Source organism: Mesocricetus auratus, unplaced genomic scaffold, assembly GCF_017639785.1.
Source record: "Mesocricetus auratus isolate SY011 unplaced genomic scaffold, BCM_Maur_2.0 Super-Scaffold_2245, whole genome shotgun sequence".
In the NCBI taxonomy this organism is placed as follows: domain Eukaryota; kingdom Metazoa; phylum Chordata; class Mammalia; order Rodentia; family Cricetidae; genus Mesocricetus; species Mesocricetus auratus.
The window spans coordinates 6,100,694-6,125,968 of NW_024429180.1; the positions used below are offsets into that span (position 1 = coordinate 6,100,694).

Genomic DNA, 25,275 nt, shown 5'->3' on the forward strand with positions numbered 1-25,275 from the left:
GATCAGTGGTTCCCTTCTGCGGTTGTCTGAACTCCATGTGAGCAGCTCTCAGACCTGCTCCCTGTCCTTCCCGTACAATCCTGTCTCTCCCAATCCTCGCTTCTTTGAAATCTTCATTTTTCTCTGCCTTTCTGGGCTTCTTAAACCTTCCTCTATTTCACTTCTGGTTTGCAGAAACCACACCCAACTGTGATGAACTCGCAGTCTGCCAGGGCATCTGAAATATCAAAAATGTGCAAGCAACAGCTCCAAGGTCCTCAGACATTGTCCCTCGGCGGCCAGGTGCCTGCAGCCTTCCCTTCTGGCATATTCCTGCCTTCTTCCGGGCTGCAGAAATGTGGGGGAGAACAGACAAGCCAGCTGTGTCAGGGTCTGAAACAGTATCTCAAAGGGAAGGTGACAGAACTCCAAAAGTCTTATAACTTTGTATCGATGTGTTTGCTATTATGTTAGAAGTTCTGAGAGATCCAACCTAGGCCCTTGGGTATGCCAAGTAAGTGCTCTGACACTAAATTACGTCCCCAGTCCTTGTAATGATTTGGAATTTTCAGGTCCTAGTTTTGCTCTACCCATCAGACAAAAGTTATGGTATCATATTGAATATTATTACCCATTTTCGAGCCACTGAAGCATTTGCTTCAATAGACACGTCATAGGCTTTCAGCCCCATAGGGGGCATTACATTCCACATTTGGGCTATTAGAAACCACACTAACGTAGGTAACCTTTGCTCTAAACACCCACAGCCATCTAAGGCAATTATTCCCATGCCAATGGGTGGCAAAAGGCTGTGTCTTTTCAAAAGCCAAGCATCTCTGTTTTGGAGGGGCAGAATAAATCAGATGAAACAGTTAGCCTGTCTTAACCCACAGACTCAGCTTCCACTTGGGTAGTGACAGCACATTTGCTTTTAAAAAGTGGAAGCTGTGGAACACAGCAGAATAGAAGGGTTACTTGCGATCTCTCTTTGTTGGGGGAATATTTTGAATATTCATCAAGAAGGGACCACAACTTGGGTCTGAGTTATACACGTTCAGAATGAAACAGGAGCTACTGTTCCATGAGGTAGTGGGTCAGGAGTAGGGCCCGTCTGTAAGTGTCACCTGGAAAGACATGGCATTTCCAGAGGTCAGTTCCCAGAAGCAGGGCTCCCAACACTGACTACCCTTGAGGGCCGGCCTCTGCCTGTGGTTTATCTCCTGTCTCTGATTCATTTGCCTCCTGCTCCCTCAGGACCATTGCTCATCCTGAACTGCATGCACACGTGCGTTAAGGTTGCTTAAGATCTGCTGCTCCTAATATTTAGTTTGATAAATTATAGTCCTTTTATCCAGCTTTAAGAAGTATAATTGCCGGGGGGTGGGGGCAGAAGAAAATGGCTCGGTGGTTAAGAGCACTGAGTATTCTACCAGAGATTCCAAGTTCAAATCCCAGCACCCACCTGGTGGCTCACAGCCATCTACAACTAGTTCCTTGGCTAGTTCCGTGGGATCTGATGCCCTCTTCAGGTGTGTAGATGTACATGCAGACAAAACACCCAAATACATAAAAAACACGGTTGCCATACTGAGTTCTGCACATAACCAATGCACACAATTTAAAAAGTTGTATACGTGTCTAGCCTCACTTCCCTGTTTCTAATAACCGTGTCCTTGTCTTCCTTTGTGGTTTTGCAGGAACGTTCTTTGTGGACAAGGCATTATCTTTAACTGTGCTAAAGGGTGGATATCCAAAACTTAGTCACGGTGTGCCTCTAACTCGGTGTTCATTTCAGGGAGAGTTTCCTCCTCTGCCCTCTCCCTGGTAACCACCATGCGCCTGTCCTTTCTGGTTAGCTGAGCACTTCAGACGCCTCACTAAGGAGGAACCTGGCAGTATTGTACAGTGTGTGTGTGGGGGGATTTGTTTCACTGAGCGTAGCATCTTTCAGTCTATCTACAGGTTGTGAGAGCTAGATGCTGGTCCCATCACCTCTTTCTCCTCTTTTTTCAACTTACTGAAAAAAAAAGCGTTTTTTTTTTCAATTGTAGAAATTGAACCAGAGTTTGCACACACTGAGCAGACATTCTACCTGTGAGCTACATCCTCAGTCCCCTTTGGCTCCATTTTTGCTGCCTGGGGTCTGTTTTCCTGAGTCTGGAGGCACAAGACGGAGTCTTTATAGGGACTTGCAACAGAACATTTTGCTCTGTGTGTGTAGCTGTCGTCATTGTGCGACATGTCAAATCTTTCAAAGGCAGACCATCCGATCTTCTATTTTTTCCTCCTTAAAGAGTGAGTGATTTGCCTTCTTTGGGAAGTGTTCTCATGTACTCTATGGAATTTATACCTGATGAGCATCCCAAAGGCACTTGGCTCTGGGAGCCCTCAAAATCACTTGCAAATGGAGCACTTGGGACCCTCCTGGACACCCTGAGGTTTCTAAGGCAGAGTTGGAAGTTAACATCTGGCCAACAGAGGGCCGGGGACCTTTGTATCTGCTGATTCGTTGAGAAAGTAATGAGACAGGTTTTCTATTGCAGGCTGGTAAGAGAACCTTTAGTCCATGCAGGAAGACAAGGAAAACTAAAACAAACAAACAAACAAACAAAACAAAAAACTAAACTAAAATAAACAAATCCTATGCTCCAGTTCTCTATCGAGCATTTCTCTATTCTTTATTGGGATAAATTGGAAAAAGCACTTGCTGGATGCAGTTGCCAGGGGTGAAGTGCGAAAGTTGGGAGGCCTTGGTGTTGGCCGTCACATTCTGAGGCTCACCCCGACAGTTAGCATTTATGGGCAGATGCCGGTTGCAGCTGTATGTTTGGGCTTTTGAAATCCTTGGGCACCGAATAGTTTTTGAGCAGTTGGCTGAGAACTTCTTGTTTGTACAAGTGACTAAGTGCCTCATTTTCCAATCTCTGAAATGGGGATAATGATGGAACCACACTGGTAAAGTCTTTTTGAGCTCTGCAGATGAAAGAATCGGCGTGAGTATAAAGTATTGTTATTAAAATAATAGAATCTCTAATTAAAAGGAATAGGCTATTTAGACTTCCTTGTAAACTCTCTAATAGGTGGTCGTTAAACTTAGTTAGGCTAATAGCGTTTTTGAGTTTGGGCCGTGCGGTGCGTGTAGGGACATGTGTTGTGTAGATGTTTTCTCTCTCCTCATCCTAGTCCAGGGGAGGATTTTGACTCTTTAAATTTAATTTTTGCTCAAGAACACACTCAAAGATTGGAATCATCTTCCCACCTTGCCTGTTTCCCAACAAAAGTAGCAGCAACAACAAGAACGCATAATTTTTTTCTAAATGTGTCCCATGTGTATTTCTCACCACTGATGCATGAAGGAGAGGGGGAGCTCATATTAACCTGGTGCAAGATAAACCAGAAAATCGGAAGAAATATACAGCATGCATGCCAGGCTGTCACAATGCAGCTTTCTAGTTGTTTTTAGCCTTTTGATAAATTCTACAGGCCAGGTCTGTAAGCTAAACAAAAAAATAAATAAATAAAAATAGAAGGGACCGATGTACATTTAGAAAAATAATTTTTTTAACTGAGTAAATAGGATTGCACACGACAAGTACCAACTACTTTCTGGCGAGTGGTTGACTGCGTGTGTGTGTGTGTGTGTGTGTGTGTGTGTGTGTGATGCATGCATATGTGTGTGTGGCGCATGTGTGCTTACGCATATGTGTGCACACGTGTGTGCGTGTGTGAGACTTTTCTTTCATTACAGCTCTGTGCCCATCTTAGTTGGCAAGCAGTGCTGTCTTCACCTGAACCAGGAGCGCTGGTTCCGTCCTTGGTCAGATCACAACCCCTTCAACCCCCACCCAGCCCCCACCCCGCCCCCCACCCCACCCTCACCCCGCCCCCACCCCCACCCCCATTCTTTCTGCTTTTACTTCTCCTGCAGTTACAGTTGTGTTGATGTCTCCTCGTGCACACGTGTCCCATTTCGTCTGTGACGGTGCTTTATTTATATCTGCGTTCCCCAGTGCCTAAAAAAAAATGCCCCTTCTCCAATATTCAGGGTTTCCTCCATCACTCACTTAAACGACATCTGTTTAGTACCGTGTGGCTCCCATTTTGTGTAGAAAGGGGGCAGTGGACGTTTCTGGGGTGTGGTAAGTGAAGGGAAGCCATTGTTCTGCCATTTGGGAAGTGGGGTTTTCTAAGACTGTCAACAAAATGCAGGTGGAGTTTGTGACCGGGACATCACACTCTGGGGTCTGTAACAATACACTTGTTTATTTATTTATTTATTTCAAGAACTCTGTGGAGCAGAACTCTTTTTTTTTTTGAGACACAAAAAAGCCACCAGCAGCGGCAACTTGTTTAAAAATATAAAAATCTGTGGGGACAGAGGAAGGCATACTGAAACTTGTTTTAAGACTATTTTTAAAAGTAGGACGTCTTTTATTTTTTCTTTGGCAAGTCATACAAATGAGCAATGCATGTTAATCTCATGTACCCCAGCTTCCGGAAACCCCAACTTCCCCTTTCTGCTCTCCCCAGGAAAGACTATGTTTTAGAACAACTTTAAGTTCAGGTGAAAAGTAAGTCAAAAGTTCAGAGGTTTCCCAGGTATCCCCTGCCATAGATGACCCCCATGACCCACCTCAGTGTCATGGTCCCTTGTTTAGTCTTGGCGGTAATTAGGTTGTAGATGTTCAATGAGTTCTCTGTTGCATAAATAAGCCAGGAAGACTGTTATTGATGGTACACCTCTACCAGCCAGAAGAATCGTGGTGAAGCAGTGTTGTGTGGAAATTGCAGCATAAGCTGTGAATAACTCAGCTTCAGACCTCAAGAGTCAAAAGCATTTTCATATCTTTATAATGTAAGCATGTATTAAAGTCACTGCTATGAAATTTAAATGTGTTTTTCCCTACTATTTAGAAATATTTTCAGGACTGTTTTGAGTCCACAGAAAACTGAATAGAAAGAATCAAGGAGATGACTCAACCGGCAAAGCATTTGCCGTACAGTCAGGAGGATCCGCTCTGGGATCCCCAGGGACCATGCAGAAAGTGGAGCTCACTGTGTACTTAGAAAACTTTACCCACATATATGTGTGTGTGTGTGCATATATGTATTACTTTTTAAAGATTTAATTTTAATATTTGTAGGAAAGTGTTAGTGAGACAAATAGAACTTTGCTGACCTTCTGTTATGATTTCATTGATTTAGTTTATGAAAGAGAGTATTTTATTTAAGATATCGTAGTGTCAACTATCAACCACAAAGTGTTGAAACTTTCAGGGTTTAATCCTCGTGCCTATCACGTGGGTCTTTGTGACCGAAAGTCTTTCATTAATTCTGGTAAGCATGATGAGCTAGACGGTGTCTTCAGATGACCCAACTAACCTTCTGAAACTTTATTATGTATAAAAATATTTATTTTTATTTCATATCTATGAGTGTTTGCTTGCATGCATATGTGTGCACGAGGTACATGCATGGTTGGTGCCTGGAAGACTGTGGAAGCCAGAAGAGGACATCTGATCTGTGGGAACAGGAGTGAGTTTCTGACTGTTGTGAACTACCGTGTGCATGCTGGGAATTAAACCTGGCCCTCTGAACCATCCTTCCAGTTCCCCGTGTGCACGTGTAATTCCAGTGCTGGAGGCAGAGGCAGACGAGTTCCCGGAGCTTGTTGGCCAGACAGTTAGCTCGGCTGGCCCAGGTTCAGTGAGAGAGTGGTTTCAGAAATAAAGTGAGAGTAATAGAAGACACTTAACATTGACCCCTGGCATGCACATACGCATGTAGGAACACAAACCCGCATAGACATGTATGAACATAACAGCAACAGAAACAACAGCCACAATACACACACACGCACATGCACACACACACGGGCACGCGTGCACACACATGCACACACACACACGCACACACACATGCACATACATGCACACATGCACACACACGCATGCGCACGTGCACACACACACGCACACGCGCACACACACTGAGAGCGAAAGGCACACATATCCTTTGTCCTTGTACCTTCCTCCCTGCCCACCACTGCTGGCACCCTGCGCCACGCTGGTCTTGGTTTCTCCCCCAGTGACGTCATCCTGTAGATGACTATGCACTTTCTGAGCAGACTTTAAAAAAGCACCTGCAAGTTTGACCAACTAGTATGCATTCTTCAGACATAAAAATTGTGTTCAATCGCTTCTCAAAAAAAAAAAAAAGAAAAAGAAAAAAAAAGAAAAAAAGCAAAGCTATTCCTGTAAAAGCTATCCCAGTGGGTGACACATTCTCTCTCTCACTCTCTCTCTCTTTTTGTCCTGATGATGCTGGGGGTGGGAGCCAAGAGCTTCACCACTGAGCAGCTCTCCTCGATGATTATAAATAAACAAGCAAATCAATCAATCAATAAGAGTCCAAGTGGCTGAGGGACCGCAGCTCAGGCCTTTCGTCTTGCAGGGGCCCAGGCTGGGGTGCAGGCCGGTGGCAGGGCATGTGAGTAGCTCCTGCAAAGCTCTGGGCTCCACACCTCCTCACAGTTCTGCCCAAGCATGGCACAGAGAGGATCTGCCACGATGCTAAAAGGCAGGCAGGCAGGGGAAGCTCTCCAGGTGCAAGGAGGAACAGGTCACAATCTTGGGGGCGTGAGGTGGAGGCAGAGCCTGACTGGGCGCTGGCCATCGGCATCACATACGCGGAATCACTTTAATGTTCCGGGGATGAGCACCTTTATCCTCCTGTGGGAATGACAGCTGGGCTTTCATCCGCGCCTAAAATGTGAGGGGCTCTGCATGCCCAGAGGAAACTCACAGGTCCCAGGTGCAGAGGCTTGAACTCAGGCTTGGCCACCAGTCCTCAGGGACGGACCCCTTCACGCGCGCTCACTGTTCTTGTCCCCTGGGTGTGGGAAGGCAGGGGCGTTTTGTTGCAGACGGCACATTCTAAAGGATCTGCACTTCTGGCCATCATGGTCTCCAACTCACTGTTACCGACAGCCAGGCACCATTGATTGTTTGTCTGATGCTGTCTTCTCTGTGAGATTAAACCAGCAATTTTAGAGTTAGATGCCAGCCACGTGCTGGAAGTCAGCTTCTTTGCTGCTATTATTATTATTATTATTATTATTATTATTACTATTTCCGGGACAGGGGTTCTCAGTGTAACCCTGGCCGTCTGTCCTGGAACTCACTAGTTGGACAGGCTGGCCTTGAACTCACAGAGACCCACCTGCCTCTGCTTCCTGTGTGTTGGAATTACTCAGTCCGTGGACCAGTCTGTGCTGGCCCAGTGGCGTGGAGCTTAGCCAGATCTTGACGGGGCTGGCGTGTGGACAGGGTGCTTGAAGAGGGAGCTCCGGGACACAAGAGGCAGGCGGGAGCGTTCCTTTGCTAGGGCTGCTGCAACAAGCCATGGCAAACTGTGGGGCCAAGTCGTTTTCTCCTAGTGCTGGAGGCGGAAGCCTGAGGGACAGGGTGTGAGCCTGGCTGCTGTCTTCCGAGACCTCTCCCCTCGGCTTCCAGATGCTCTCCCCGGGTCTCCGCATGATCCTCCCCGGGTCTCCGCGTGGTCCTCCCCGGGTCTCTGTGTGATCCTCCCGGGGTCTCTGTGTGATCCTCCCCGGTCTCCGCGTGGTCCTCCCCGCTGTGTGAACAGTGGTGGCAATCTTGCTGGGAGAGGCAGGGACGGCTCCACTGCACTCATTTTTGGCCTAACTGCCGTCTTGATGACATCATTTCCAAAACTGGACACGTGCTGAGGTCCTGGGGACGAGATCCCCACTTCTTACTCTCCTCCTCTTTGGCTTTAACAATAGAAAGGGATTGCCATATAGCAATCGAGGCTGCGAGCCTGAGGAAAAGGCCACAGCATCGAGCCTGGGCTCTCCAGGGCTCCCACCCTGTCCTGTGCTTCCTGTCTGCGTGGTGGCCTGGTCTCCCCTGGTGCCGCAGGTCAGGGCTCTTCTTTGCCCCTTGGGATGTCGGTTCTCTTCCATTCTACCTGGGATCCCAACTGAGAATTTTCTTTCGCAGTGTATAACCTCCCCCCCCTCCCCCCAGGAAACTTCGCTGGCTACGATTGTGGAGGCTGCAAGTTCGGCTGGACCGGCCCCAACTGTGATCAGAAGAAGCCCCGGGTCCTGCGGCGGGACATCCATGCCCTGACCGCCCAGGAGAGGGAGCAGTTCCTGACCGCCTTGGACCTGGCGAAGAGGACTGTGCACCCGGACTACGTGATCACCACGCAGCACTGGCTGGGACTGCTGGGGCCCAACGGAACCCAGCCGCAGATCGCCAACTGCAGTGTGTATGACTTCTTCGTCTGGCTCCATTATTATTCCGTTCGAGATACATTATTAGGTGGGTTTTCCCCACTGGCTTAACATCCATCATTAGAGGCTTGTGACTGGCTGGGGGGTGGTGGAAGCGATTTGATACAAGGTAATTAACGGGGAGGCACCCTCAAGCGAGGTTGCTTTTTGGACCCGCAGAATCACCAAACCCCGCCCGGAGTTCCTTCCTGTTCTCGCACACACTTCAAACCTCTCCTGGCTTACATTCCTGGTTCAAAGCCTAATCCTAGCTCTCTCTCTCTGTGAAACTTAATCCTCAAAGGCATGAGCTGGTGAAGTGGAGGCAAATTCCTTTTGAATCCAGGAAAGAAAGAAAGAAAAAAGTTCAACTGTGGCTTGAAAGCTGGCTCTGGTCTTTTGTTAGAATTAAAGATTTAACTGAACACACGCTGGGGGGAGCACAGCACTTCCTCCAGAACGGCAGCACTAGAAAATGCGGGGCTCCTGAGACACACCCATCTTCAGGCTTCCCTCCCTTGGAGTTCACCTGAGGATGCTTCCCAGCTGGACAGTAGGCTCCTGCCCTCCACAGTTCTCTCCTTCCACCTGGATGTGGGTTCCGTGGATGGAACTCAGGTGTCCCGGCTTACGCGACAAGTGTCTTTACCTTCTCGCTGGCCACAAGCATCATTTTCATTCACTTCTTTCTTCAGCATCCAACACAGGCACAGGCAGTTACCCACAAGGCGGAGTGAGGGGAGCTCTACTTTGCTGTGTCTTGGTGTGAATTTTTCCTTGACAACACAACTCCAAAATGCTGGGCGGCTCCTCGGGTTCCCCAAAGTTGTCCCTTGACCCCACCCCCATCACCTGTGCTGTAGTGCCTGTGTCTCCCACCCACACAACAATAACAAAAACGATGGTTGTGAAGTATTGAGGACTCCCCCAGAACCTAAAACATGGGGACTGGGATATGGCACAGGTGGTTCATGGTCGTGCACATGGGTTGGGGGGAAGCCATTGGCTTGTTCCGGGAGAGTTCGAATCCATTCTAGATTCTTCTCGTAACAGTCCTGCACACTTGGCTATCTCTGCTGCTGTCCCTACCTCTGGGTCCCCTCCCTGGGGTCAAGGTGGACAAAATCATTGAGCGTACTTGGTCTGGTGCAAGTCTCACTTGGCCCGTCACTGGTTCCCATCCTTTGGTGTCGTGTCAGCCTCATACTTTTGGGGTAGGAAACTTGAAACATTTTTTAAAAATCATTTTTGTTTCAAAGGCTCTGTGGCCAACAGCAGCAGCAGGAGCTCTGCTTTCAGTGTTGTTAGAACCTGCCTTACAGGCTAGCATCCATCTTCCCTTGTCGATAGGTGCAGGGACCCCTCTGACTCCAAGCCTTTGCCGCTTTCCTGTCATTACTCGGAGGAATTCTGGCTTTATGAGAGGGTAGCCTCTCAGGAGGAAAGGAAGACTGTAGTGTCTGGTCCTCTCTAGGAACTCAGTTTATATTCATGCCTGTTCAGCTGTCTGCAGTTATCACAGGTACTTTGAAAGAACTAAAGAGAGCTGGTGTTCCTCATGCCATCCAAAGCCGCTATGAAAGGCAGGAGGAGGACGGAGCAGGCACCAAGATGGGCGTTAAATTGCTCAAAGAGCCACACTGAAATCGGCAGCCCCAGCAGGCAGCCAAATTGGTTCCAGCATGTGTTTTCTCTTCTGCTTCCTGACCATGCTTGTCAGCTGGAGGTTCTTACTGACGGATGCGTGAGGCAGACCTTGAGGAAGTTCTTTCTGGTTGTATGAAGGCTGCATCAGCCCCCAGATGTGGCTGAAGCTGATACGTTATTAAGCAATATCTCTGCCACGAGCTTATGCAATTCCAAAGAACTAGTCAAAAAATACCTTTAAAATACATTTCCTTTAGGTCTCAACGATGGGCCTTTTTAGACAGCATTTTATTTTCATGTGTTATCATGAAAAAAATTAAAGTGTGTAACAGGACACTGACTACTGAAAATGGCCTGGGTTTCTGTGTTCTCTGCTAAAAAAAAATCAAACTAATTGCTTCTGAAGCTCTTTTACTCTTAGTCTTACTGTTGCTTCTGAAGCTCTTTTACTGTTAGTCTTACTGTTGTTTTTTAACAAATAGTTTTTAAGCTAAGGCACTGTAGACTTTCCGGACACAGACATACCCCTTGTATTCTGTTCTGTGACCTCTGTTTCCCAACGGTTCCAGGTCCAGGACGCCCCTACAAGGCCATAGATTTCTCACACCAAGGGCCTGCGTTCGTCACCTGGCACAGATACCATTTGCTGTGGCTGGAAAGAGATCTCCAGGTTGGTGCAAAACACGAGCTCTGTATCTAAAAAGTGTTTGCGTTTAAGGAATACATACTGTTTAATATCCTTACTTCAGTGACTGCTAGTCAGGAAAACGACTGCACTCAGCCCTTCAGACAGCTTCCCTTTCTGTGAGCATCTAAAGTATGCTCACTTGACAAACTCCCCGTGGAGGATGCTGCTGCGGGTTTTGCCCTCCTGTTGCACATAGTTCTCCAGGCTCTCCCGTCTCCCTATGCTCCCCACTTTCTGTGCCTTTGATACTTCTCCTTCAGTTGTCATGCGCACGAGGCTATGCAGCATTTCCCTTTTAAATCCGCTTTACTGGCTTAGCAATAATGTCCTCCAGGTTCATCTACTTTGCTGCGAATGGCAGGATCTCCTCCTCCATTAAATCAGGACCGTTGCATCATGCTTATTCCCACACATGCATATGTGAGGTTTCCATATTTATATAGACATGTATGAATATATATTTATCGACTTTTAAAACTCATCTGATTTGTATTCCTGGTTCTGCTATAAATTCGGCCAGGAAACACACCCAGTCTTGGCCTTGCACGTGCCGGTGGGGCATCTGACACGCACATAAAGTGATGGGACCTACCTTTGCTTTTTAGAGACTCATTGGCAACGAGTCCTTTGCTTTGCCCTACTGGAACTTTGCAACCGGGAAGGCTGAGTGCGATGTGTGCACAGATGAGCTGCTGGGAGCCGCTAGGCAAGATGACCCAACCCTGATTAGTGAGAATTCAAGGTTCTCCACCTGGGAGATTGTGTGTGACAGGTAACGCGCGACTGAGCTCCCAAGGCTGCTTTCCCTCGGTCCCGGGTGGTACGCGCGGTATTTCTTTATACTTCTCTCTCTCCGTGGTACATGGGGTCATGTTTACGTGTTCCTGAGAGCAGTTTTTCCGTGGGAGGCAGGAATTTAAACACTTTCTAAGTTCTCAAATGAAAAAGCAGATGCACGGCAATTGTGTTAGTGGGCTGAGTGTGCTCAGGCATCGTTTGGAGACCTGGGGCATGAGTTTACAACCAGGGGCAGCCCCGGCTGGCTCTCAGCCAATGCTTGCTGTGAGCATGGAGCACATCCTTGGTGAGGCAGCCCTGCTGGGAACACGAGGGTTAATAGGACCCAGTCGTCCGCATTTGCAGAGATCAATTGTGGTAAATGAATTACCAAGCAGTCTGAGAAGTTCTGTAGCTCTGTCTCTGTCTCTCTCTCTGTCTCTCTCTGCCTGTCTCTGTCTCTGTCTCTCTGTGTGTGTGTGTGTGTGTGTGTGTGTGTGTGTGTGTGTGTGTAGCCAAAAAGAGAGTCAGGACAAGTCCACAGGGTGGCTAGATGTGGTTAGGCAAGGAGGGTGTGGGTAGACTGTAGGTTCTAGGTGAGGGAGCGCCACACATGATTCTCCCGAAGCCTCTGGAAGAAAGCCGGTGGGTGTCTGGCTCACAGGTCCCTGAGGGGTTTGTGTGGGACAGAAGCACAGACCTCGGGATGTGGGAGGCTCAAAGCTATCCCTTAACCCTCGAAAGCTGCATTAGCAAACAGGTGGCCGGAGTCCTGGAGGAACTCTTTCTTCAAAGTTGTCCTTTCCGGGTGCAGTTCAGGAACCCCTCTGACTTTTGGGGGTCTGTCCCAAGAGTCCCAGGGGTACTTGACATCCAATTTTCCTCCTTATGGTGAAATTTAATTTATGAATTAGGCACAGCAAGAGACCAACGACAATAACCAATAATAAAATAGCGCAATTGTAGCAGTGTTCTGAAGTAGGGTCGATGTGAACAGGGTCTCCCCTTTTCTTTCAAAATCTTTTCGTTTCTCAGGGTGCTGTAGGGATGTTAGAGACCAGAGTTGACTGCAGGTAACCAACTGTGAAAAGTGAAATTGTGGACAGGGAATAACAACTGTGTCTCAGAAAAAGATTCCCCGAGAGGTTCTCCTGCGTTCCTTCATTTATTTCTTCTCTCTCGAATTCCCGCGTTTTAACTCACACTACCCTGACTCCTTATCCGCCACTATTCAGTTGCTTCAGGGCTACCTCCCTGGCCATAACTGTCCCTGGGCATTTGCTGCTCCGAGGGGTCCTGCCCTGTCACAGGAAACTGCCTTCTGTATGCTGCACATCCTGAAGCCCTTGCTCGGGTCAGGCCTCAGCTAGTAGGATGCTGTAGATACTTTTGCAGAGTCTCACTCAATCCCATACAACACCACTTGCCAACACGCCTTTGCCTACTCATAGGTGATATGAAAAGAGGCTCCCGTGATCACCTAAGTCTAGAGGACACAAATTCAAAATGTGTTTTAAAAAAAAAAGACTTGGGGCATCTTGTAGCCTCTGTAGACGAACACGGTATTATCCATCTAGGGGAACCTAAACGTGTCCGAATCTGGAGTTCACCTCACAGGCCATCTCCCAGGAACACACCTCGGCGCCTCTGAGGTCTTTTGTTGGTTGGGGTTTGGGTCCTGGCATCCTGCACCCTTGCATGCGTGCCCACTCTCTTCTCACTTGCCGACTGTGTCCCCTCACGCTTTGAAGCCCACGCAGGAGTGTCTCTAAAGTCTGCCTCTATGCAGCATCAACACCCTGATGCTGAGACTTCAGGCTCCGGCAGCCTGTGTCGTCAACCTCTCAGCCTCACAGTTCCCAATGTGGTTTTCATTTCTCACTTAGAAAAAATTTATTTCATGGCCTACAGAGGGGACGCAGTGGTTAAGGGTACTTCATGAAAAAAAAAATCACAAAAACCAAAGTTCCAGTCCTGGCACCCACATAATAAGCTGGGCGTCCCAGGCAAGTCTGTCAACCCAGACTCTTGGGGTTGCAGCGTAAGAGGGTTATGGTGCTTGTTGGGTCCTTGCCAAGGAAACATAACCCCCAGGTTCGTGTACCCCCTACACATGTGTGCCATAACCCCCAGGCTTGTATACCCATGCACACGAGTGCCATACCCCCCAGGTTCGTATAACCCCTGCACACATGTGTGGATACATTCACAAAAATGAGTCTATGACCTGAAAAGTGTTATTACTTACACATCATAGTTGATTTATAAATATATTATACATCTATGTCATTTACACTATAAATAATTATTTAATAATTATCACAACGATTTTAAGCATACAAATTATGGGGTGTAATATTGATAACTTTGTGTGTGTGTGTGTGTGTGTATGCATGTATGTGTTCAATGTGGCACAATAAAATCAAGGTGCTTGAGACTTTTACCACTTTAAGTATTACAAAGTGTTTTAGTGCTGCATTTTATCTGCATACTTTTATCTGGTTTTCTGGCTTCCCGTTTGTCTCCACTTGGGCTAAATGTTCCTCCCATCTCTATACTTATTCCTCCCAAAATGGCTCAATTACAATTATAGTGGCCACCATCTTGCTTGTCACGGTCTTTTGAATGGAACGGTAATCTTTGTCACATTTATTTCTGCCTTCATGTTTTAGGCACCCACATTTTTGAAATGTCTCTGTCCATGATTGATTTCAAGGGTAATATTTTTATGCCTAGTTTTGACCATGTAAATTAACTAAGGACCAGGACCCTCGCTATTTGTTCGGACCAAGTTCTTGATACCATCCACAAAGTTAAGGCGTATTGTTTTTAATTCTATAAACCTTAGCTTGGAAGACTACAACCGCCAGGTCACACTGTGTAATGGAACCTATGAAGGTTTGTTAAGAAGGAACCAAGTGGGAAGAAATGGTGAGACACTGCCAACCTTAAAGAATGTGCAGGATTGCTTGTTGCTCCAGAAGTTTGACAACCCGCCTTTCTTCCAGAACTCTACCTTCAGCTTCAGGTAGGCACTGACCTCTTCTACAGTACTTCAGAACAGTGTTCTCCACCTCCCTGATGCTGCGACCCTTTAATACAGTTTCTCACGCTGTGGAGACTTCCCAGTCATAGAATTATTTTTGTTACTACTTCATAACTGCATTTTTGCTACTTTTATGAATTGAAATGCAAATGTTTTTGGAGACAAAGGTTTGCCAACAAGGTTGGGATCCACAGGTTGAGAACCACTGCATTAGACTATCATGCTTGTACTTGTGTGGGGCCAAGAGGAATCTGGGTGTTGGCAGACACCTACAGAGCTAAATATTGGAGAAAGTCTTAAAACCACAGACTAAGGAGCGGTTGATGGTGAGAAATACACTCTTACCAACACTGCAGTTTCATTAGCTTTTGAATGCCACCACAGTTTCTTGATTGCAAAAGCTTGAAGTGAAAGAATGCTAGACCAGTCAGCAGCAGAGCCTCTCCTATCCCTACCCAGCATTAGATGGCCAGATAATGCAGTTAGCAGCAGACCCTCTCCTATCCCTACCCAGCGTTAGATGGCCAGATAATGCAGAGACCTTTTGCCAATCTGAACTGACGTCACTGACACTCTGGTTTCTCTCAGGAATGCTCTGGAAGGTTTTGATAAGGCAGACGGCACACTGGACTCTCAAGTTATGAGCCTCCATAATTTGGTTCACTCCTTCCTGAATGGAACGAACGCTTTGCCACACTCAGCTGCCAATGACCCGGTCTTTGTGGTATGTTCAGAGACTTGAATCATACAAAACTCTTTCTGCATCATCTATCGGATTCGTTGGGTTTTCAGTGCAGTGAAGGGTTGGTGATATTCCCATTCTACATCAACGAGGTGATCTCTGCACATATATACTGGGTGGATACACACGGGAAACACAGTAGGTAGCAAATGAAGCCCCTACTCAGGGACCAATCCTTTGGAGATGGTTGGATTTAGATAAACTTAACCAGGAGTTTAGAGTCCAGAGGGTTGTTTGTAAGTTAGCAGAGTTCTGTCAACAACGCAGCGGAATTATACCAGAAGCTAGCACAAATGTGAATTATTATTTTCACTGGCAAATGAGTGGTGCTGAAGAATGTTAACCGCACACAAGCCATCTTTAGCGTGTTAGTTGCCTGTAGGAAACGAAGGCTTGGCTAGTCAAAAGAAATTAGGGAAAGGAATGCTGCCGGGTGAGAACCACAAATGCTTTCCACCCTGGTGGTTCTATGAAACCTGGACTTTGTGTCACTCACTTTGTTGGGCTTCCTCCTCCTATGAGAAGAGACAGCTATTAGAGAGAGTCGGCTCCGTCTACTCAGGGTCTCTTTGGCTCTCTGACACCCCAAGCACAATGAGTTTCTTTGAGAAGTCTGACTTCAGCATCACTTTAAAGCAAAGGGACTTTGATAATACTTCACAATGGGGTTGTCAATTTTAAGGTTCAAAGCTGTGCTAGTTCTTAAAGATAAGTCTTCCAAGGAAGTCTCTGGAGACGACTCGAATGGGGACTGTGCCAGCCGGGGTCACAGTATGCGGCTGCCCATCACGATGTGTTCCACCTAGAGGCGGTCCTCTGGTCACGTAGCTATACAGCACACCCCTTTTCATGGCTTAGCTACCCATGGTCAACCATGGTCTGAAGAAGGAGGAAAGATGAATATGGTATGACAAGTTGTTTTGAGAGAAAGTCCACAGCCATACCAATTTTATTACTGTATGTTGTTATTGTTCTGTTATTTCATTGATTTGTTAATCTCCTGATATTCCTGAGTAATGAGTTAAATGTCACCATAGGAATGCATGTAGAGTAAATACACAGTGTATATGAGGTTGGCTGTTACCTAAGGTTCAAGCATCCATCAAGGGCTTGGAACATACGGCGTCCGTTTCCTTCTAACATAGACGAACATGTTGGGCCATTACAACTCTTTACATGGAAAGATCGGAGGATGATGGGAAAGTCCTGGCCAATGGGCATTGGAAAGGATGGTTTGTTAAGCTTTGGGTTTGTGCCAACTGATTTGTGGAAACAAGCATGGAGTTTCACTCTGGGTCAATCCTGTCACGAAGAAAGGGCGATTCTGTCACTGGGTACTCAAAGCACTTATCCGTAGGGAAGGCAGACTAGATGCTGTTTACTGGTCAGTCAGCAGCAGCCACTTGTAGCGGACAGCAAACAGGACATTGGGTATTTTGTCTGTGCTCAGACATGCCTGTAGGGTTATACTGGCTTGGTCCTGATCCATCAGAGTCACAGAGGGCCCTGTCTGATGCTAATGTTTCACGGAGCAGCTCATGTCTGACGGAGCACATCCATCCCTAGCTGGCACCAGATCCTGGGTGTTGACGTTGCTTCTTGCTTCTCAAGCACCGTTCATTAGAGTTGGCTGAGAGGATTTGCAGAAGAGCAGCACCGGTTGCTCTCGGCTCACACTACAGGCTTGTGGGCTGTCTTCAGAGCTGTGTGTCTTTAGCAGATGGTTTAGGACCCATCATAAAAATAGAGGCTTCCTTCTGTGCTTCAACTTTCGGTCGTATTTGGGATTTGGACTCTTCTAGAATTTTCCATTCATTTGTTGAATTTAATTAATGCGTCTTAGCTTGCTCGGAGTTTTGTGGTGTTAGCTTAAACAGTAGCCACCGCTCTGGGCTGGGGGTCAGCAGTCTGAGGTCAAGATGCTGGCACCCTTAGCTTCAGACACAGCAACAGGAAGGGAGAGAGTGTTTCCTTTGGCTCATAGTCCAAGGAGATGCAGGTGATCAAGGTGGAAAATCGTGGCGGGAAGGATGAGAGGTGTCCAGTCATGCTGCATCAACAGACAGGAAACATAGCAAACAGGAAGTGGGACTTGCCTATAAGACCTCAAGTCCTCCCCCACTGAGTCACTTCCTCCAGCAAGGTTCCACCCCCTAGACGTCCCATCATATCTTCCTACACAGCGCCTCTAGGTGCAAACGAGACATTCAAACACAGGACTCTCTAGGGGAAATTTCACACTCAAGACACCAAAGCTCTCCCTCTGGGCTTCTCGCTGTAACCTTGAGGGGTGGAAATAGAGGAGTAAGGTCTCTTGCGCTCTTTCTGAGGAGGACGCTAATCCTATCACATCAGGGCCCCACCCTGAAGGCCTCAGCAAACCTTAGTTACCTCTTTTTAGGCCACGTGTGCACCTCAACGAGGGTGGTTTTCAACACACGAACTTGGGTGAGCTCATCGGTTCATAGCTTCTTCAGTTTTTAGAAGTCTGTCTTTGTAGACCGCTGGGAGGCAACGTGACATCAGGAGGAGGACACCGGACCCTGCGTCAAGTTGACCTGATTCAGCTCCAACTTGTTCAGCCTGGAGAGTGTGGCTGAACAACACGGGGCCCCTGTTTCCCACCATGCAGGTCACACGTCCGGATCTTGTAGTGGGAAAACACTGCACTTATTATTAACGTAACTTTACCTCAGGATAATGTGATAATGCTCTAGGCACCCCAGAGGTGATTTGAGTGTTATCATTAAAAATAATAATGTTTTTTTTTGTGGTAGTGTATGGGAGAGGGTTAGAGAATTATGGGCCGGGCTTGAGTTTCCAAACATTAACTGAGGTTCCTTATCTTGTTCTAGTGTTCTCGTCTAGTGTAGACAGTGATGTTCTGGGGCAACTGACACTGAGCGTCCCAGGGATTTCACGGTGACTCCTTGTCTTTCGCTGGACCTGCTCTACAAAAGAGAAGGTGTTAGTGACAGTGTAGCTTCCAATGATGTTCAGCTTGCCTGTGGTGTGCAGTATGCAATCTCCCAGGGTTAGATACACAGCTGGGGCTCCTTGGTGGATTCAAGAGTGGCCAAGGTGAGCCTTAGGAAATCCTGAGATCAAAGGTGAATGGTTAGTTATTCCTTCTAGAAACTGCTTCTCCCGTCAATAATACTTGGTGGCGTTTTCAGGAGTGTGGACTATTGTTCTCTGTCTCTCACCAGGTGGAGACTCATCTGTGAGAATTCTGCAGCCATTTATGCCACCTCCATCATGCCGGCTGTGGTGTCTTGAAAGAAAACGTCTCCCAAAGGGAGTGGCACTGTTGGGAGGTGTGTCCTTGTTGGAGTAGGTGTGTCCTTGTTGGAGTAGGTGTGTCCTTGTTGGAGCAGGTGTGTCCTTGTTGGAGTAGGTGTGTCCTTGTTGGAGTAGGTGTAGCCTCGTTGGAGGAAGTGTGTCACTGTGGAGGTGGGCTTTGAGGTTTCTTATATGCTCTAGATGCCACCCAGTGTCTCAATTCACTTCCTGTTGCCTTCGAGATGTAGAACTCTCAGCTGCCTCTCCAGCAGATGTCTGCCTGCACGCTGCCGCGTCCAATCGCAATGATGACGGGCTGGACCTCTGAGACTGTAAGCCGCCACCTCAGCTAGATGTTTCCCTTTACTTGAGTTGCATGGTCATGGTGTATCTTCACAGCAATAGAAACCCTAGCTAAGACATCAGCGCTGCTCTCCGTCTCTTACTCCATGTTTCAGGCCGTTTCCTTGACTACCACATCAGCCGTCGGCTCTCTGGTATCTATGTGCTGTATCTGCTCCTCACTAGATGTCTCCAAAAAAAGGTTTTCTTAAAGTGTGAAGTTTCTACTATAAATTTGAACACACGGCCCCAAGTCATAAGGACAATATTGCAGCTTCTTTTGTCAATATTTCCAATTATTTTCAGTAGAACCATGTGGCTCTTTAATGGATTGAGGATGAGGTCAGGGACCTCCCTCTGCTCCTAAAGGAAATAACAGGAAAATGCTAGTAAATCAGTTTCTGCGGGACCCCTGTCTCTGTGAGGAAAGCTCACGAACCTCATTAAATCCTACGGGCACAGGCCGCATTTCTCTGTAAAGGGCCAGATGGCAAAATTCTGGGGTTTTTGTGGCTGACAGAGTTAGTTACTCAACTCTGTTCTCCGTCCTCTCCACCTCCTCTATTGCTCTGTCTCCATCCCTGTTCCCCATTGCTTTTATTTATTACTTATTTGCAATTGGTACTGGGAACTGAACCCGGGTTCCACGGTTGTCATATTTCATTCACTTAGCACTGAACTCATAGTATTTGCTTTGCTGGTCCTTAAACTAACAGGCCCACAGTTTTCATTTGCAGCCAGGTTACGGGGCACTCTCCCTGGCCCCCCAATGTCTCCATCTACCTTTCTTACTTTCTGTTTTCCAATGGAGTCTCCCTATGTCACCCATGCTGGCCTTGAACTCACAATCCTTCTGTCTTTAGCCTGTGAAACATCATATTCTTTTCCTGTCCTGGCCGAGAACCCACACAGTAACTTGGTTAACGAGAAACACTGCAGCTTGCATGTAGCTCAAGGATACCAGGCATTAAGTTGTCTTGGTCTTCATTGCTTTTAATGTCATCTGTATCGAAAATTTGGGGGAGGGGCAATAACACATTATTGTACACGTATGAAGAATAGAGCAAAGCAGAGAGTCAGAGCCTCTCTTTGAAGGCAGGGTAGCACCATCCTGGCGCTGGTTTCGGGACGCACACCTGAGGTTGTTTACAAAGGGCTTTATGCCTGTCGCATATTGAGCTTTAGGTTAGATTATTTTAGCTGACAGAACTATAGCTTCGGGAATTTCAGATTCGTGAGGCAACTCATGGCATACTGCTTTTATTAAAATTATTTCCGTGAAATCTCTACATGCAAGAGAGCTACAGATTTGTGTAGGGCCACAATAGGAAGAAGGGAGAGAAGGCAGAACATTGAAATAGAGGAAAACACTCTGAAGCAGTGTCTGGAATTCTAATCATCCCTATGAGCTGCCGCAAATCCACGTCTTTATCATGGAAAGTGAGGTTAGGCCACAGGAATGCAAAGCACTACTCAGTTCTGTATCATAGAGCCCAGAGACTATGAACAAAACGGGAGGCCAGTACCCTGTGAAGTTAAACACAGAGAATATGAAAAAAACGAGGAGGCCAGTATACTGTGACGTTGAACAGTAGTTAACCGCTGAGAAACGGCTGGGCTGGAGCCCCGGGATGATCCTCCTGAGGTGTCTTTAAACAGGGCTATGCGGCCTGTCTCTGTGCCTCGATTACGATGACAGTCACACTCCAGAACTGAGCAGAAGCTGTGAGCGGTGCAACACGCCTGTAACTCAGGACTCAGGAGGTAGAGGCAGGAGGATCAGGAATTCTAGGCCATCACTGGCTACGCATTGGCTAGTTTTAGAGCTAACCTGGCCTACATGAGACCCTTCGTTAAAAGGAAAGTAACGGAACGGTCTTCCGCTGTGTTTATATGCCACTTTTAAATCTAATCTAGTGTTACCTTTCAAGACACGGTTTATGTGGCTTGGGGGATGGAACCCGGGTTTACGTGCAGGGATGAGCCCTTCCAACTGGACTAGGCTTGTATTTCTTGTACCTCTGTAACGTGTAGTCTTCCCGCCTGACGCCTGGGTCCTGTTGCTGCTTTAGCCCCCAAATAACACACAGGACGTTATATTAATTATGAAGCTCTTGGCCGTTTGCTTGGTTTCTTACCGGCTAGCTCTGACTAGATTATCAACTCATAATTACTAATATATATTTTATAAGTGTTGGGGTACCCCGAATTGAGGAGGGGTCCCTAAGCTGGATTCGTCGCCCCAAGAATCAAGAGACTACGCGCCAATTGATGCAACATGCAAGAGGCTTTAATTAGGCATCTGCAGATGGGCCTCTCGGTCAGCTTTTAGACCGATTGGCCCCGAGGTTCAGTTACAATCAGCTTTTAAAGACAAAAACCACAAGCCTTTGGGAGGGGTCCCTATCTTGTGATGGGGGGGGGGGCGGTGGGGAGGTACGTGACTACTGACCAGGGGAAGTAGATGTCTTCCTGACCTACACGTTGTAAATTCCTCAAACCTTGGTATGAGTTAATCATCTCTCCCTAAGTAAATGGTGGTTATCATCTCCTTGTTTCCCACGAATCTTGTTTGCCCATCTCTGATGCCCTGGTCAGTTCTTCACAGGTGGTCAGCAGCCCGGAATTGGCCTTTTGTGGGTTTACAGCCCTTCTGCAATTAAGGTTGCTAAACCATACATCCCATTCTGTGGTTTGGCCAGTTCCTGGGATGTGGACCTTTGTTTACTTTCTGAGTTCTCTAGTGGGGTGCCCTCCCTGTTTACGCTTATATTTTATTTCTATAAATTGGGGGTCTTTCATAAGGACTTACCTTTTTTGAGGACGCTTCCGGAAGATCACACAGCGACAACATTCTTCACTACATTTCCCAGAATCCTCCTAGATTCCTAGTCCCACCTATCCTGCTTCCCTATTGGCCAACAGTGCTTTATTGACATATACACAGGACTTCCCCCATCACACCTCCTTTCAAGGCCGAGTCCTCTGTTGGGCATGTGTCCATTCCTCATCTTGGCCTCTGTGAACAGCATGGTGGGAAAACCGCAGGTGTCCTTCGACATGCTCCCCTTTAGATACCAGGCCTGCAGTGGGGCTTGGGATACACAGTCTCTTTCTCGCTTTTGAGATGTTTTCCATCATGGCCCTACTAGTTTTACACCAACAGTGTGTAGGTGTTCACCTTTCTGCACAGCCTCACCAGCACTCTTACCTTCGTCTTCCTGGTAGACATACTCTAGATGTACTTCTTTTTGTGACTTCAGAGTTGTCCTTATGCAAGGCACATGCGCGATGAGTTCTGTCTGTGCGTTCGTTGGGAAGTCCGCGAGTTGAGTAGGTAACCATCGCTAGCTCATGTGTTTGTTTTCCACTGAACATTACCATAATCCCCCAAGCCATTCTGGCTACCACCACTTCCCCCTCTCTCACCTAGTTTTTGTCATTTGACACAAGGTACAGTCATCTGAGAGGAAGGGATCTCAACTGGAAGGGAAAAAATGCCGTGATCAGATAGACTCATGGGTATTTTTTCTTTACTGGTGATTGATGCAGGAGGGCTCCGCTCATTACAGGTGGGGCTACCCTCAGGCAGGTCGTCCTAGGATGACGAACTTGAAGAGAAGCAAGCTTGTAAGCAGCACTTCTCCGTGTCTCTGTTTAGTTCTTGCCTTGAGTGCCTGACTTCTTTCATAATGGGCTACAACTGTAAGCTGAAATAAACCTTTTCTCCCTAAGATGCTTTTGGTCATAGCCTTTATTGTAGTAATAGGAATCTAACTAAGGTAGTTAGGACAGTGTGGATGTGTGTGGTTGTGTCTCCACATGTGTGTGTGTGTGTGTGTGTGTGTGTGTATAGTTCAGAGATTAATTGATAGCATTTCAACTATTCTTCACTTATTTTTTGAGACGAAGTCTTACACTAAATCTGGAGCTCATTGATTCAGTTGAACACGCTGGACAGGGCACCCTGGGATGCATCTGTTTCCAGATTCCCGATGCTGGAATTATAGGTGTGCACTCAGTAGCTCCTGGCTTTTTAATGTGGGTTCTGAGGATCTGAACTCAGGTCCTCATGCTGGTGTGTCTTTTTTTTTTATGCACTGAGACATCTCCCCAGACCAAAAAAGGCTCTAAGTTTCTCATAATCCTATTTTCAGTTTTTAAATTTAGTTTTTTAAATTCATGTGTATTTGAGTGTGTCTGCTTATTCCTATTTGAACCAGGTGCCTGCAGTGTCCATGGAGTCCAGGAGAGGACATTGAAAACCCAAAGCTGCAGTCAGTGAGCGCCATGTGGGAGCTGGGAACTGAACCCAGGTCTTCTGCAAGAGCAGCAAGCTCTCTTAACCACTGGGTTATCTCTCTAGCCCCCATTTCAATTTTATACTTACTTTCTTTCATGCTTCAAGTTATATATGGTAGCAAGTATAATTTATAAATAGCACATGTTTCTCTTAAGTTCACTTAATTTATAAAGTTGTTACATAGTTTCTTTCTTTCTTTCTTTTTTTTTTTGGTTTTTTGAGACAGGGTTTCTCTGTATTATTTTGGAGGCTGCTCTGTAGACCAGGCCTGCCTCGAACTCACAGAGATCCGCCTGCCTCTGCCTCCCGAGTGCTAGGATTAAAGGTGTGTGCCACCGCGGACTTGTTACATAGCTTCTTAACTTTTCAGTTTCCTTTGGTGCTGGGGATTTAAGCCAGGGCTTCATGCATGCTAATTAATCATGTGCTCTGCCACCGGACTATACCTCCAGCTCTCCTTAGAATTCTGAATATTAAAATAAATAACCCACATAAGAGGTTCGCAATGTAAAAATGTCCATAATGAATCCCCAGTGTCATTGCTATCTTTCAGCCACTTGATGACATTTCCCCCCTAGACATATTTTATAAACATGGAAACAAATAGGTTACAGAGTTAACTAAATGGAAACATACTATAGACCTTTCTTCCTTCCCTCTCCTTCTCTCCCCTATTCATTCCTTTCCATGCCAGCACCCACCCTCTCGTAAAGGCTGTTGTCCTTTTTTTCCTTTATTCTGGCCGGTTGGTGATCTGCAGCCTAGATTTATCGTCAGACTTTAACCAGTCTCCAAGAGACAGACACTGCTTTTGTGTGTGGCAATAACAGGAAGCCCGAGGCTGGGAAAGTTATTCAAGGCGGATGTATTTAGCTCGTGTTCTAGAGGTCTGAGATATCTCCTAGACTTGGGAGCCTCGTGTAGAGTCAACTCATGGCAGAGACAGTCAGCAAGAGAGCGTTCCCCAAGAGAGGAGCCGAGAGCTGAGGAAGCTACCTTCAACAACTGAGTGGCTAGACTCTGGTCACCCACTGACTCTGACGACTAGGAAGAGAGTATTAGCCACTCAGGAGGCATGCCCCCCACAACTTACGCACTTAGCGTTCCCACTACCCTTATGCCTTTGCTTTGGTAACTGGAAGCCAACACGGATTTTGAAGGGGACGAAGCACATTGACGTCACAGCAGGTGCCTTACAAATACTATTAGGATAAATAACATAGGACAGGTACGCTGAACAAGTAGGACAGAGTCCTTGAGCTGAAGGGTAGATAGAGCATTTGACATTTGCTGAAAATCCCGAGTCCCCCGGAAGGCATGCCCCTCCTAGCTCCTATGAGGCAGAACCACCTTCACCACTGGTCTCTCCTTTGTCATTCTGTTATTTGTCCCTCTGCTCTCTTTCCTTTTCTTCTTTGCTGCTTTGGTAGGTGAAGAAGCTTTAATTTACTTTCTCTTTATAAGTGAAGCTCAGCATCTTTTCTACGCATTTAAAAATCTTGCTTACATTTGCTTTTATACGATCTGTATGCCCATTTCATCATGGACTCCATATGTTTTTAAATCCCAAATATCCAATAGAATCAGAATCAGTGAGAGTGATTTGCTCTCTATGTGACTAACGAATTGCAACATTCTTTGTGTTGATGTTTTTAACGGGAGCACTAGCGTCATGTCCATGCAGTTATACAGCTTTCACTTTACTTATTTTTAGTTTACGCAAATCTTATGTGGTCACGGACACCATATCTAGCCTGGCCATTATGTGTTCAGTGACTTCTTTTAGGGTAGGTATAGTTTGGTAGACTTCATGTCTACCTGGTTTTGAGGTCCTGGGCTCAGCCCTCCAAACCTTTATTTCCTCTGTTTTATTTTCTGTGAAGAAGCTGTTTCATTATTAAGCATTTATTTGGTGACAGCTCATATTCTGGAGGTGTGGATACAAGCATAGTAGCTTTACCTCCACAAAGCTCTCTATGCGAAATCACGCTCCTCGTTTGCAGTGCGGAGAACACAAGATTCAGCGAAGCTGCTGAGCGTGCCCAGCAACCACCAAGTGCCCGAGCAGAGTTCCCCTGCTGTACTTGCAACAATTTTGCCTTTGTCAGTTGAGACGATTCTTGACTTGATCCCACCACAATTGCTTTCATTATAGCTGAGCTAATTT

At 46.7% G+C, this 25,275-nt stretch overlaps 1 protein-coding gene across 1 annotated transcript in view; it reads left to right on the top strand.

Annotated features, from left to right (window-relative positions):
• Positions 1-25,275, top strand: part of Dct (dopachrome tautomerase) — a 38,583-nt gene that overhangs the window by 1,350 nt on the left and 11,958 nt on the right. Inside the window, exons 2-6 of the mRNA XM_005079408.4 lie at positions 8,031-8,330; positions 10,498-10,598; positions 11,222-11,388; positions 14,242-14,421; positions 15,028-15,163. Coding sequence (XP_005079465.1) covers positions 8,031-8,330; positions 10,498-10,598; positions 11,222-11,388; positions 14,242-14,421; positions 15,028-15,163 — 884 coding nt within the window. The remainder of the gene's footprint in view (positions 1-8,030; positions 8,331-10,497; positions 10,599-11,221; positions 11,389-14,241; positions 14,422-15,027; positions 15,164-25,275) is intronic.